Below are 12,215 nucleotides of genomic sequence, written 5' to 3'. Positions count from 1 at the left end.
TGGGCACAAGTTAAGCATGAAACCAGGAAGTAGCTAGTTCATAGCTTTATTTTTTGGAAAAAATAGGTCCTTGCAAACCAAACATTAAGAAAACAAAGATCATAGGTAATATTATTTACGCAATCCATCGGTAGATGCATGATCTACCCATGTATATTTGGATCTGGATTGCCAACAGTAAGCTTCATCAGTTCGGATTTCAGTACGTACCATGGATATAACTGATTTCATCCATCATACTGGCCTTAAATTAAATATGGTGTAGTCTTATGATCATAAGCCTTGTGATCGATTGCTATTACTTTCTAATATATACAGAATTTTTTTAGTTTGAGCTCTTAATAATCTCTCTTTTCTGATAAACATGAGCAACTAAGTTGGTGCTTCGAGTTCCAACTTCCAACGTTTCAGACTTCAGCAGATTAGATAATTTCTCCTTTGGCAAGATATGTAAGGCCATGGACCTCTCTGAAACAATTATTTTGGCTCGGTCAATAATGAAGTTGGCAGCAGCACAGTGGTAGTTGACAATTACAGTATCATCAAATACTGTAGGTCGGCCGGAAGATGTTTTAATGAAAGGAGAGGAATTAGATCCTTGAAACTTGGTTCGATTACTAAATCCTCTTCGGGATTAGACCTGCAGTAAAATATAGATCAATGCAATAGGTGCAAAGAAAACTTGGGAAACAACTATATTGTATTACGTACACTCCTTCGGAGGTTTCTTAAGCACTGCACTGCTTCAATTTACAGGAAACCTGAAAGATTCTGGAACCCATCCTGCAATTATTTGTCCTGTTTCGCTTGCGAGATGAAGCACAGGGAACTGTCAACCAGTGCTATGAGAGCTTCTTGGCTGCTCTCTCTGCAGCTAATTTATTTTCGGCAGCAGCAGAGAAACTCTGCTTCCTGCTTTGACAGTTTCTTTCCTGTAATAGGCAATAAGAAAGGGAGCAAGGCCTGTTGATTAGATGCAACCTTGCTCTTCGCAATGGCAAGATGGAAATGGAAGATAAGAATCAATTTCCACATAAGAATTTTTCTTGGGAATTTACCTTTCCATGAAAAATCTGTAGCAAAAGCATGACGATCATGGTTTTTCCATTTAAAAATGTACCTAATCAATTTTCAAATATTTTATGTCACAGTCTATACTATCAATGGAACATCGAGAAATCTGCATTCTGGTGCAATATTTTGGAAATCCTAAAGCCCAGCTGGAAGCCAACAGCAAGCCTAAGAAAAATGATATCCCAAAATTTCCTTTTTGAGAAAGTAACTTTGGCTCTTGCAGACAAGGATGTCCACTTTATTCCTTCTGCCTTTACTAATTCGTGCCGAGATTCTATTTCTCAGAGACTAAAACATTCTTTCATTAACCTAAACTCCGGTTTTATATCTAGCATCGAAGCTATAAGGGGCTAAGAAATTGATGGTGGCAAAATTTTGATGTCTGCATATAAAGCTCCTTGAGGTGCTTCTCCTCGTCAACCATGAAAGCTGCTTCTTTGTTGCCCTTATTGGCAGCATAGCTTCTTAGTTTATTACAACCTCTTGCCTTTCAAACCTGCTTATGGAATATATGTTGAGGAGATGATGACTATGGGCAGGTTCCTCTGTTTTCTGGATTCCTGTTTGATCTTTGTAGCCAACATCAAGAAACGACTTTAGGAAAAGCACACTGCAGGACGTCACGTCAATTGAACAGAAAGCAAGGCAAAAAGTCTGTGTGAAAACGAGTAACAGTGTAACACCCATGAATACGAAACATCTTTTTTTAAACAAAGTCCAAAAGTTTCTGATGATAGAACTTGTGGGGAGATCACTTTAATCTCAATAATTAAGAGTCCACAAAGACACTTTGATCTCAATAATAGGCCGGGGTGAGGGTCGAACCCAACTAGCCACCTTTTTCTGGTTCATCCTGCGATGGATTGGAGATGGGTCCTTGTCAAAGATGAACCCCACTTCTAGGTGCCAGCCAAGCATATGCACATGAATGGGAAGCATATATGCATGTTGGTCCTGCTTTTTTCTTTTTTGGTTCACTTAGATTCTTGGTAACTAGTTCTATTGAAAATTTACAAAGTTTTAATAGGTGCATAACTTTTAATTATGTAAGAAAGGACACTCAAATTTCAGCAAATTGTGATTAACCGCATGTTTTGTGTGTGTTATATACCTTAATTCAAGTTGGGAAAATTAAAATATCCAAACATGGCAGTAAATGGGGTTGAGAGAAGCATGAAAAGCAATCTTGGGGTGTGTTTATCCTGGCAAGACTGTTGGGGACTTAGGTGAGAAGTGATACAACCATCAATATCCATCATTTAGGGTCAATATCCATCATTTAGGGACTAAAAAAGTAGTACCTACCAGAATCAAATTAATGACTACTTTTAACCAGCCCGCTAAGCTGCTTTCCTTGAGCCTTGAGCTATGAAGAAGCAGGCTTGGAGTTTTGACATAATAAATATAAAAATAATAACAATAATACTAATAATTTGAAAATGAGATGAAGACGCGGGGAATAAAGTGTGCAACAAAAAGGCCAGATTGCGTTCACTTGGTTGAAGGATCAACCTTTCCCCTCCTAACTCCTATCATATATAAAAAGGATCAGATGGTGTACTTAGTCGCAGCACATCGAGTGACTCTCTTCTTAGTTTTGCCTCTCTTCCATTATCATCTATCTTCTGCATACGAAATAATGCCTCGACCACCCAACCACTTCTTCGTTCTGATATTAGCAATGGTGGTGTTCATGGTCTTCTCGATTGCCGACGTTGGTGCAAGGGTGCTGACCACCGGCCAGAAACCAGTCGATGGTTATGCGGTCGATAACTCCGGTCGGCTACTGTTCAGTTTAGGTGGACTTGGTTGCCGAATTGTGAGGTGGAAAAAATTGTGTGGCGTGGGATTGGGAGGTGGTGGTGGGTTTGGAGCGGGTGGTGGCGTCGGAGGTGGTGCAGGGTTTGGAGGTGGAGTTGGCGGAGGAGTCGGTGGAGGCTCCGGATATGGTGGTGGCCGTGGCGGGGTGGGTGGCGGTTCTGGTTATGGTGGTGGCGTTGGAGGTGGCAGTGGGGTTGGAGGTGGAATAGGAGGTGGTGTTGGAGGCGGTTTTCATGCTGGTGCCGGAGGCAGGTTAGGAGGAGGTTTCGGTGCTGGTGGTGGCATAGGTGGAGGTTTTGGGCTTGGCGGCGGTGCAGGTAGAGGCTTTGGGCAAGGTGGTGGCGCAGGAGGAGGTGGAGGTCGTGGAGGGGTAGGTGGTAAAAGTGGAATAAGAGCTGGGTTTGGTTTCGGGGTTGGAGTAGGCTTCAAATTTGGAGGTGGATCGGGTGGTAGGAATGGACCTCAAGTTGGTGGTGGTGGCGGCGGAGGAGGTGGCGGTCCTGGTGGAACATAGTTCGTTTCCATGCACTAGAAGTCACTGATATGTATTTTATTTTTGAGGATTTGATATTTTCTGAGATGAAATGTGTACCGTGGGACAGGTCCGGCCAATAAGCGTTTACATTTATATTTATAAGCATCATTGTAGGTTTAATATTTTATTGCAAACGGGCAATGCGTTAAAAGAAAGTAACTAAGAATTAGAAATTGAATTATATGTGCATTTAAGTGATATATAGCTCGACTCATGGATTTCCATCGAGCCTTCAATACGACGGTTCGTTTTTCCTTTTCAGCGTTGCGCGATCTAATCTGATGTTATCTAATGTCACCGGAAATTGGTAATATTGCAACGGAGATATACCAACTAAAAAGCGGCCTTCAGATGTCCCCTTAAGTGATAGACCTATAATAAATCATCTTAGTCGTTGATCTATGTAAGATGGACTGATGATTCAAAAAAATAAAGAGAAAAAGTTGTTAACTATGTCTAAAATACTTTATCTTCTTCTTTTCCCTTGTTTTTCTCTTGATCATTAATTTTAGAAAGACTAACAACTAAAATGATATATGTACACCAATCAAACACACTAAAGTCATCTTTACATGTAACTTGTAAGCAATACGGTTTTGAATTATTAAACATATCATTCACAAGTCAAACACTTTAGCCACTTCGCTACCCAACCTAAAATTATGTAAAGTTTGCTTGTTACAACTTCATAAGCAATTCGATGGAAACTAATACACTGTTATTGCTCATGTTCGACTTCTCGACCTTGTCACAGAAATGTTTGATACAGGAACCTAACTATTTTCGTTTTGTAGAAGATGCATCGACGACCTGACGATCCTAGGGTGCCACATAGCCATGGAAGAGGAGGGTTGCCATGAGCCGTCCATCTGGGAAGAATAAACCATTCTGACAAGAATAAACGCATAAAAATAGGAGAAATAGAAGATTGTGGGCTCCTGAAGGGGCTTGCCGAAGTCGTCGAAAAAAGGGCGGGTTGGTGCGATCCACCGGGTTGTAGAAAGCGAAGAGCAGAGGGTCAGCGATGGTGGGCAGCCTCCTCCTCCGTCCTCCCTGGCCTCCTGTTTGAAGATACGCAGGAGAGACTAAAACACTTGAGGGAGTTGGGCACGAACGCGCAACTGCGTATGACGTTCATTTCCCCTTCTCCACGACGCCATTTCATCGACAAACCGGCGAAAGGAAATCTCTCTCTCTCTCTCTCTCTGTTTTCCATATCTTGGGTGGACTGATTCACTATAAAGGAGTGATGGTCAAATTGAATCCATATGCTCTGTAAAGTCTCTGTTCGTCACGTCCCATCCCATGGATTCATCCTTGGTTTCCAAAGCCAAGACAGGTTTAGCTCTCTCTCTCTCTCTCTCTCCCTCTATCTCGCGACTTGATTTAGTTTGGTTTTGATCGAGGGCTTTATTTGTTGAATTGTGGGAATGGTTTGCTCCTTGTGGAACCGATGGATGGTCCAGCCCTTCATTCGGCTGCTGCCAAGGCGGAGAAGGTTCTTACCGATATCAAGGCGGACCTCAGAAATGATCGAGGTGTTCGACCCGCCCCCTCTCTCTATCTGTTTATCTATCTGTCTCTTTATCATGATCTTCGGTCCTTGGTGACAGGAGAGGAGAAATCAGTATCTCTTTCGTGGAAAAACGCAGAGAATGAAGAAAGAGTGCGTAAAAAAAATTTCCGTTATTCTCTACCATCGTGCCTGTCTTTTTCTAGTCGTAAGTCTTGAGTGCCAATAATGTTTTCAGCCGATATGGTTTAGTACTTAAGTTGCTTACCTCGTAAAAACAATATGAGACTATTATTTTTTTCTATTTGCTTATATGTTTAATTGCTTCAATTTCTATATCAATTGAAAAGATTGACGCGGACGCATTTTGCCCGTACCAAATTGCTACAAATTTCCTCTGTCATATTGCTACTTGGTGTTTAAAATGTAGCAAGTGTTCATCCTTGTTGCATTTTGCAATTTGTTAAGCGTAATAGTAGTTGATGAACCTATATGCGGGGAGGAAGTATGGCCGCTTTCTGATGATAAATTAACCAAGTGAATATGGAAGACCTGCCTGGATGGGGTAGTAAGAAGAAAAAAATAATCACTAGCAAGCCCTTGAAGAGTCTGGTCTACCAAGATAACACTTCCAGGCACTCTATATGGTTCGTACAAGTCACATGCATTTTTTTTTGGTATCCAACTGTGGAGTTAAATGAATCATTTTGGCATACGGCAACCAAACTGGTTAATGGATAGCAATAAACTTCCCAGCACACTATGCTTTTCAGAAACTAAGCTGATACAGGAGTTCTCCCCTAGATGATAACTTGCAATCGATTTTTGTTAATGTCTTTATTCCTACGATGGAGGGATATGTAGCACTGTGAACTGGCATAACGTGAGTAAGAAAAAGGGACAGAGCAATCCTATTCTTCCAACCAAATCTCAAGGAAAGTTGTGTAGACCTTATGGTTGATGTTACTTATTTTCTGATGCTTGTTCCTTTTTTTCTTTTTCAGATACATGCAAGTCATGGTAAAATTGTTGATGATCAAACTTCCTGAAATTTTTAATTTGGGGTTTCTATTATTGACCCTAAAATAATGTAATGCCCTGTTAAGCATGTAAATTTGTATTTGCATATATATGAAATGCAAAGCCTTTTTGTAGGCACAGTCTGGCTTTACTTTCTATGCTATTATATTATTTTAAATTACAAAGTTTTGACAAGTTTATGAGATCATTTTCCTTTTAGGGAACCAATCATGATGAAGTTTGGTCTGCCGACATATAGTCAGACCCAATGCTATGGGTGGGTTGGGCATTGCTGAGCTGAATATACTTTTACAAAAGGCTGTTTCACAAGGATACACCTAGAATGACATGAAGTTCTTATGGGTTGGGCATGTTGTATGAAGAAATAACATAATTGCCTTAAAATAGGAATTTCTACCAAGTTCTTGTTCATATTACTTGTTCTGCATAAAACATGTAGTGATTAGAGTTATTTGAGTAAATGTGGATCTTTTCAGTTCACATTTATTGTTTGCTTGCATTACATGTTCATGTCAATGGGGAACAAATTTGTGCAATTGATTTATCAGAATCATAGGCATAGCCTTTTAATCATTAATGGCATTAAAGGTCTTTTTTTAGCATAAGTGTTCTAATGAATATCTCCAAAACTTTAAGCAGACTCAAGTGAAGCAAGATTGGCAACATTATTTAAAAAGCATAAGGAAAGGAAAAAAGACAGGTCCACGGGGAAATCCTGCTACCTCAAATCCTCTTGCCAATGATGAGTTCGTTAATAAGAGCGGAAGCGACTGCAATGTATACGATGAAGTAAGAATTGGCTTTAATTTGTCTTCTTTCTTTTCCTTTTTTTCATTGGCTAATAGTTTATGTTGCATAAACACATACGAGAGGGGAATGAAGATGAGAATGCTGTGATTTTTGGAAAAAGGGAACTGAAACTTGCTCTACTGGCCATTTCATATTCCTTTAAGTGTTTCTGTAGCTAGGCCATTTAGAATTCTACCAATGCCCTTAGCTTTATTAACAGATGCAACTTTTTTAACAAACTTTTCTGACATTTCTGTCCATAACTAAATATGCAGTGAGCAGAATAGACCTGCCTTAAGAAACAACAAGAACACCTTGCAGTAATACAAGCAATAGATTTTTTTTCACATGATATTGCTGACTTGGAACTAACTGCTGACTTGGAACTGAGTTTCTGTAACATAACAATTACTAGAAGCCTTCTATATTTTCATGCAAAAAAAGGCTTGTTGATCTTGATGTGTTCAGGCTGATTTGGAAGTGACACATGGTGGTTGAGACTTTTAGATGTTTCATCTTGGGATCACCTTTTAGGCTTATGGCAGTTTGGATTTTATTTAATCTATACAAGGATAATTGGGATTAAGTACAACTTACCTGTGTATATTTGAAGATATGTGTAACCTATTTCTCTTGTTTGATTCTTTTTCGTCTCCTGTTGGTGCTTGAGTGGGGTGAGCTGCTTGTATAGTGGCATCAGCGTAATTGCGTCAGTCCCATAGGACAAGCCGACAAGGTATACAACCTTTCTTGGGTGGCTGTCTTTTTTGGAGGGAGCCTAACCAATTTTTTAAGGCCAATCGACTTCATGTCAATCATGTCTTTCCATATGCCTCTGCTTGTTAATTGCTTTGGCTTGGACTTTTTGGTAAAAAATTTCGCATAACCATAGGAGGAGGAATTGTCACTAGAGGTTGGTTGTTTAGGTTAGTAATTAAAGTTATTAGACCATGTATAAAAGTGCCAAGTATCATACCTTGCAACTTCTAGTTGCTATGTGGATTGTTTAGAATGCGAGGGACAGCCACATTTCTGGGAGATTTCATATGTGTTTGTCTCCAATATAGCACTGGGTACCCCAAGTTCCATTTGTTTTGATGTCACTTTTGTGCCTCCTAGCTTGTGTTATCATCCCAATCCCCATGTCCTGTCTAACATCTGCTACTCCATATATTTTTATCTCTACCCTCTAATCATGTTTTCTTTTGTTTTCGAACAAGTACTTTGTGTATATGAGGTGAATTTTTGTTTGTTTTTTCAAATAAAAAAATGGAAGACAGTGGAAGGAGATTGTTGATGGATATTCTTTGCGACTCCTTGAGGAATCCATGAGATAAAATGCACATAATTCACTTTGTTGTGGTTGGAAGACTGCAGTTTCGACTGATGTGTTTTTTGCTGCATGTCCACTGTACTTCTCTAGAGGAAGGCATTGTTACAATATATTGGCAAAGACACTGTTCTTATTATATTTTGGGAAAAGGTTTTTCCTGGAATATTGAGTCTCCATACTGCTTCCCATGCCTGATGTTCATGGTTCACAATGTCACCTTTGTCCATTATCATTTTGAGGAGAGCACTCACTTTGTGATAGGAAATAACAAAGGATCTGTGCACATTACGGGCAACTGGGAATTTCTGGGACTTTTTTTTATTTCCTTTTGTTCCTTCATTAGACCAGTATGAATATTGTGTAAATAGTTCGTTGAAAATTTTGAATTTGGGAGAGTTATTTCTTGCCAAATTTGGAACTGATATCATCTATTACTTGTTTAGAATACAGAGAAAGGTCATGCTAAAGAAATTCGTCCCTCAAAAGCATCGACCTCCAATATGATGATCCCATCAACAGTCCTTAAGCAGTTGGCAACAGCTTTAGAGTAAGTTGTTTGCTTCTATTTACAACAAGTGTAAAAGTTGATGTATCTTTACCAAGCTTCATAACTTTTCCTTAGAATCCCATCCATTTTTGGCTGCATTAGCTGATTGTGGAAAACATCAGTTGTTTGCTTTCAGGCATCCCACGAACCATCCCCTACATTTGTTTCTCTCTAGCTTTCCTCTATTATATTTTAAATGCTGTATTTCTCATGTTCCATGCATATTATTAGCATGATATTCAATCAGGCCATTAACATTGTATTATGTAGTAGGAAGCTATGTGTTCATTTTCATCTTGTTCAACCTGACCCCATGGATGCACTTGGCGTGGTTTGTTTAGTAGGAAAGCTGTTGTCGATCAATTCATTTCAACAGTAAAAATTTACTGTTTTTATTTTTCAATATTTGGTGAATCATCTTAGTTTTCCTAAGTTACTGAACCACCTGTTTATGCCACATAATGATGGTCTGAAATATGGATGATATATGTTGATGACAGCTGTACATTGTTCCATAAAGCTTTCAGTATCAAGAAGCAGGTGAGATATGGTTTGTCATAATGAAAATGTTAACCATCTTATTGTATCTGGACCCGCTCTAGTTGAAGGCTCTTATATATATATATATATATATATATATATATATATATATATATATATATATATATATATATATATATATATATATATATATATATATATATATATATATATATATATATATATATATATATATATGTGTGTGTGTGTGTGTGTGTGTGTGTGTGTGCAAGCATGTGTTTAAAATCTTTTCATGCTCACGTTGTGTGGAATTCATGTTTTACAAATATCGAGGTGTTAAAAAAAAAAGACTTTACATTTGCGCATAATATAAAGAACTGGAACACATCTTTAGACACCTTGGATTGTCCACATCATTGGCCATTGGGCTGTCAATATTAGATCTTAAGTTGGTCTTTGGATGTTGTTATGTCCTCAAGAGCTTTCATTGTTTTCTTGTTTCAGCATATATTTTTATAAACTAGCTGAACAGCAATCAACTTTCATGCCTTTAGTTCATTTTTTGATGCCAAACTGGCATTGGTATCCACTAATGGAAAAGTCTAGTCACTTTCTAATTTTGACAAATTTCTCTCATATGAAATGCTTTTGTACACATTCCACGTAGGAATTAGAGCAGTTCTGACTCAGGTTGAATAAACTGTTTATCCTATCCAATTTAATCTGATCTTCATTAATCAGAGTCAAACTCGGATTTAGATTCAGAGTTGAGTTTTGCAACCAAATTTTGATCTGATGGGTAAAATTCAATCTTTATGCATATTTGAGGTGAATCCTTATTGGATTTTGGACTTGGATTCTGATTCAGATGCTTTAACCATAATACTGAATCCAAATCTGATTATAACTTGTGTCCTTTTTGTCTTACTGGATCCAACTAAATGGATCTGGTTCTGGGGCACTAACTGGATATTACCAGCTTAGTTCCAATTTCCAAGTATACTACGCCATTGATATTTGTGACATGATCAGTATTCAATTGTTACCAGAATATGAGGTCTCAATCTAGAATTCAAGTAGGGTAATGGATCTGTGGCTTGCTGGTCCTTTATGTCTGTAAAATGCTAAATAGTTGGCAATTTTTACTGCTTTTCATCAAATCATTTAACAGAAAACACAATCAAGACGTACAAGTAAGTAACCCAAAACAGATTGTGCAACAAAAACCGGCACTTGTTGAAGAAGGCAAAGAAAAAAATATACAATGTTGTGGACAGTGTTTAACCATGCCTTACATCCATTTCATTGTGTTTATGGAGTGTCTCTGTATGATGTTCAGTCTAGTGATCTGAAAAGTAGTTGTTTCATTTTCCTTTTTTGTGGTTTTCTTGGAAAACCTTATGTAGCCAATGTTGGTTACTAACTTACCAGGACTTGCTTGGTGATTTAGTTTTTGAAGTTTGATGGTAAAAGCTGCTAAATATTGACTTTTTTGTCTGATACTTTGATCTTAGCCGCCTAAATTTCCTGATCTGTGGTATTATGATTTTTATCTTAATGTCTGCCATTTACAGTGTAGAAATCTAAATAATAATGGACTTAGTGCAGGAAAGGCAATAACTTCAAGTCCATGATGGATATCATGACATCTACTGCTGAACCTTCACAGATCAATGACAAGTTAGTCTTTGTTCCTAGTTTTTCTGTTGTGAAGTCACTTGTACTTCGTGATAAGGATGGCAAGTCATTTCCTGAAATTAGCTTTGACGAGGTTGCTTCTTACATTCAGCAATTATTTGGGACAGGTTTGGGTTCAAACTTCAAACATACTTAACCTCTGAGTTGCATGGAATCCTTATTGCATACTACTTTGTTGTCTATTAATGTTTTTACCGGTTTTTTCTCCTTTTTTCCTATATAATGCCTCCAAGATATGTGCAGAACCCCTTCATGAAAGCAAAGTTGCTTATGGCCCTTTGAACCAATCTATGACCTACTTGCCAAGGGAAATCCATGGTGCTCCCCCTGGAAGCTTTGTTGTTCGACTCTCTGAAATTATGGGGAGCATCAGATGTCTACAGAAAATGGGATTATTTTGGATGGCCATCATTGCTGAGGTATGTTCTTACACAAATGTTATTTGCTATATGCTTCTACAGTGGTAACATTTTCTTCTTGTTTGTCTCGTTTGTGCTTCATCTGCAAGACCATGTGTTTATATGGGTGTTGTTGCTGAGGTATGTCTTCCTGCATGTAGTATTTCCTTTCCGTTTCTATAGAACTTAATAGGATTTACCTTCTCCTTGGCCCCACATATATTTCACCTGCAGGTTTGTTTATGTATGTGTATGTGTGTTTCTTTTAGTGTGTGTGCGTGTGTTCAGCCTTGGCAAGAGGGATGGGGGTTTCCTCCTAAGTAATGGATATGAATGGGTTCTTATTAAGCATAAAAACTCTGATGTTGATTAGATAGGTTATATGTACAAGGGCAAAATGATTTCCCTTGGATCAACTAAACATTGGGCTGCATTTGAAATCAAATGGAAGAGATTAAATGCATTCCAACCAAAACGAAAGACTGATATTATCTAAAAGAAATAACATGTCCTGTCTAGTTTGTTGCTATAATTTTATATTTGCCTTTTTTAGTCCATCTAATGTTTGCAGAAAGAAGAAGTGATTTCTTCTTCCCACCTGCAGCTTAGGAGATTCTGGTCGGAGGGCCAACCTGTACCTTTATTACCACTGGATGAGACCCCTGACTTGAATTTCTGCCTTCTGCATCAACACCTTCAAGCTGTTAATTGTTGTATTGCAAGGAAAAGGCGCCGATTTGAGGCCATCACCTCTTTGCAATGTACAATGGAGAACCTTAATGCAGACTCCGACAACCTGGTTGTATCTTCTTCAACAATATGTTCAAATTCGTCTGCCCTTTTTGCTAGGCTTAGCAATGGGAATCTTATCCTCCGTCTTGGTGCTGCTCATCCATCCCAAGATTTGACATTGTTAGAAACTGGTGAACCTATGTATTCTCCTGTAACTCAGGTATAACTAAGAC

At 38.4% G+C, this 12,215-nt stretch overlaps 1 protein-coding gene across 5 annotated transcripts in view; it reads left to right on the top strand.

Annotated features, from left to right (window-relative positions):
- Window positions 1-12,215, top strand: part of LOC116252117 (uncharacterized) — a 36,977-nt gene that overhangs the window by 18,761 nt on the left and 6,001 nt on the right. Inside the window, exons 1-8 of one of the 5 annotated variants that reach the window (XM_031626220.2) lie at window positions 4,374-4,769; window positions 4,897-4,968; window positions 5,044-5,096; window positions 6,624-6,773; window positions 8,550-8,653; window positions 10,763-10,959; window positions 11,096-11,271; window positions 11,855-12,202. In XM_031626220.2, coding sequence (XP_031482080.1) covers window positions 4,736-4,769; window positions 4,897-4,968; window positions 5,044-5,096; window positions 6,624-6,773; window positions 8,550-8,653; window positions 10,763-10,959; window positions 11,096-11,271; window positions 11,855-12,202 — 1,134 coding nt within the window. In that variant the 5' untranslated portion in view covers window positions 4,374-4,735. Of the gene's footprint in view, window positions 1-4,373; window positions 4,770-4,896; window positions 4,969-5,043; window positions 5,152-6,623; window positions 6,774-8,549; window positions 8,654-10,762; window positions 10,960-11,095; window positions 11,272-11,854; window positions 12,203-12,215 lie in introns of those variants that run through there. The other 4 variants (XM_031626204.2, XM_031626197.2, XM_031626211.2 and 1 more) reach the window with 4 other exon arrangements.

This window comes from Nymphaea colorata, chromosome 1 (genome assembly GCF_008831285.2).
Source record: "Nymphaea colorata isolate Beijing-Zhang1983 chromosome 1, ASM883128v2, whole genome shotgun sequence".
Lineage (NCBI taxonomy): Eukaryota > Viridiplantae > Streptophyta > Magnoliopsida > Nymphaeales > Nymphaeaceae > Nymphaea > Nymphaea colorata.
Note: the sequence above shows the minus strand (reverse complement) of the source record. Positions and strands in the feature narration are given on the sequence as shown.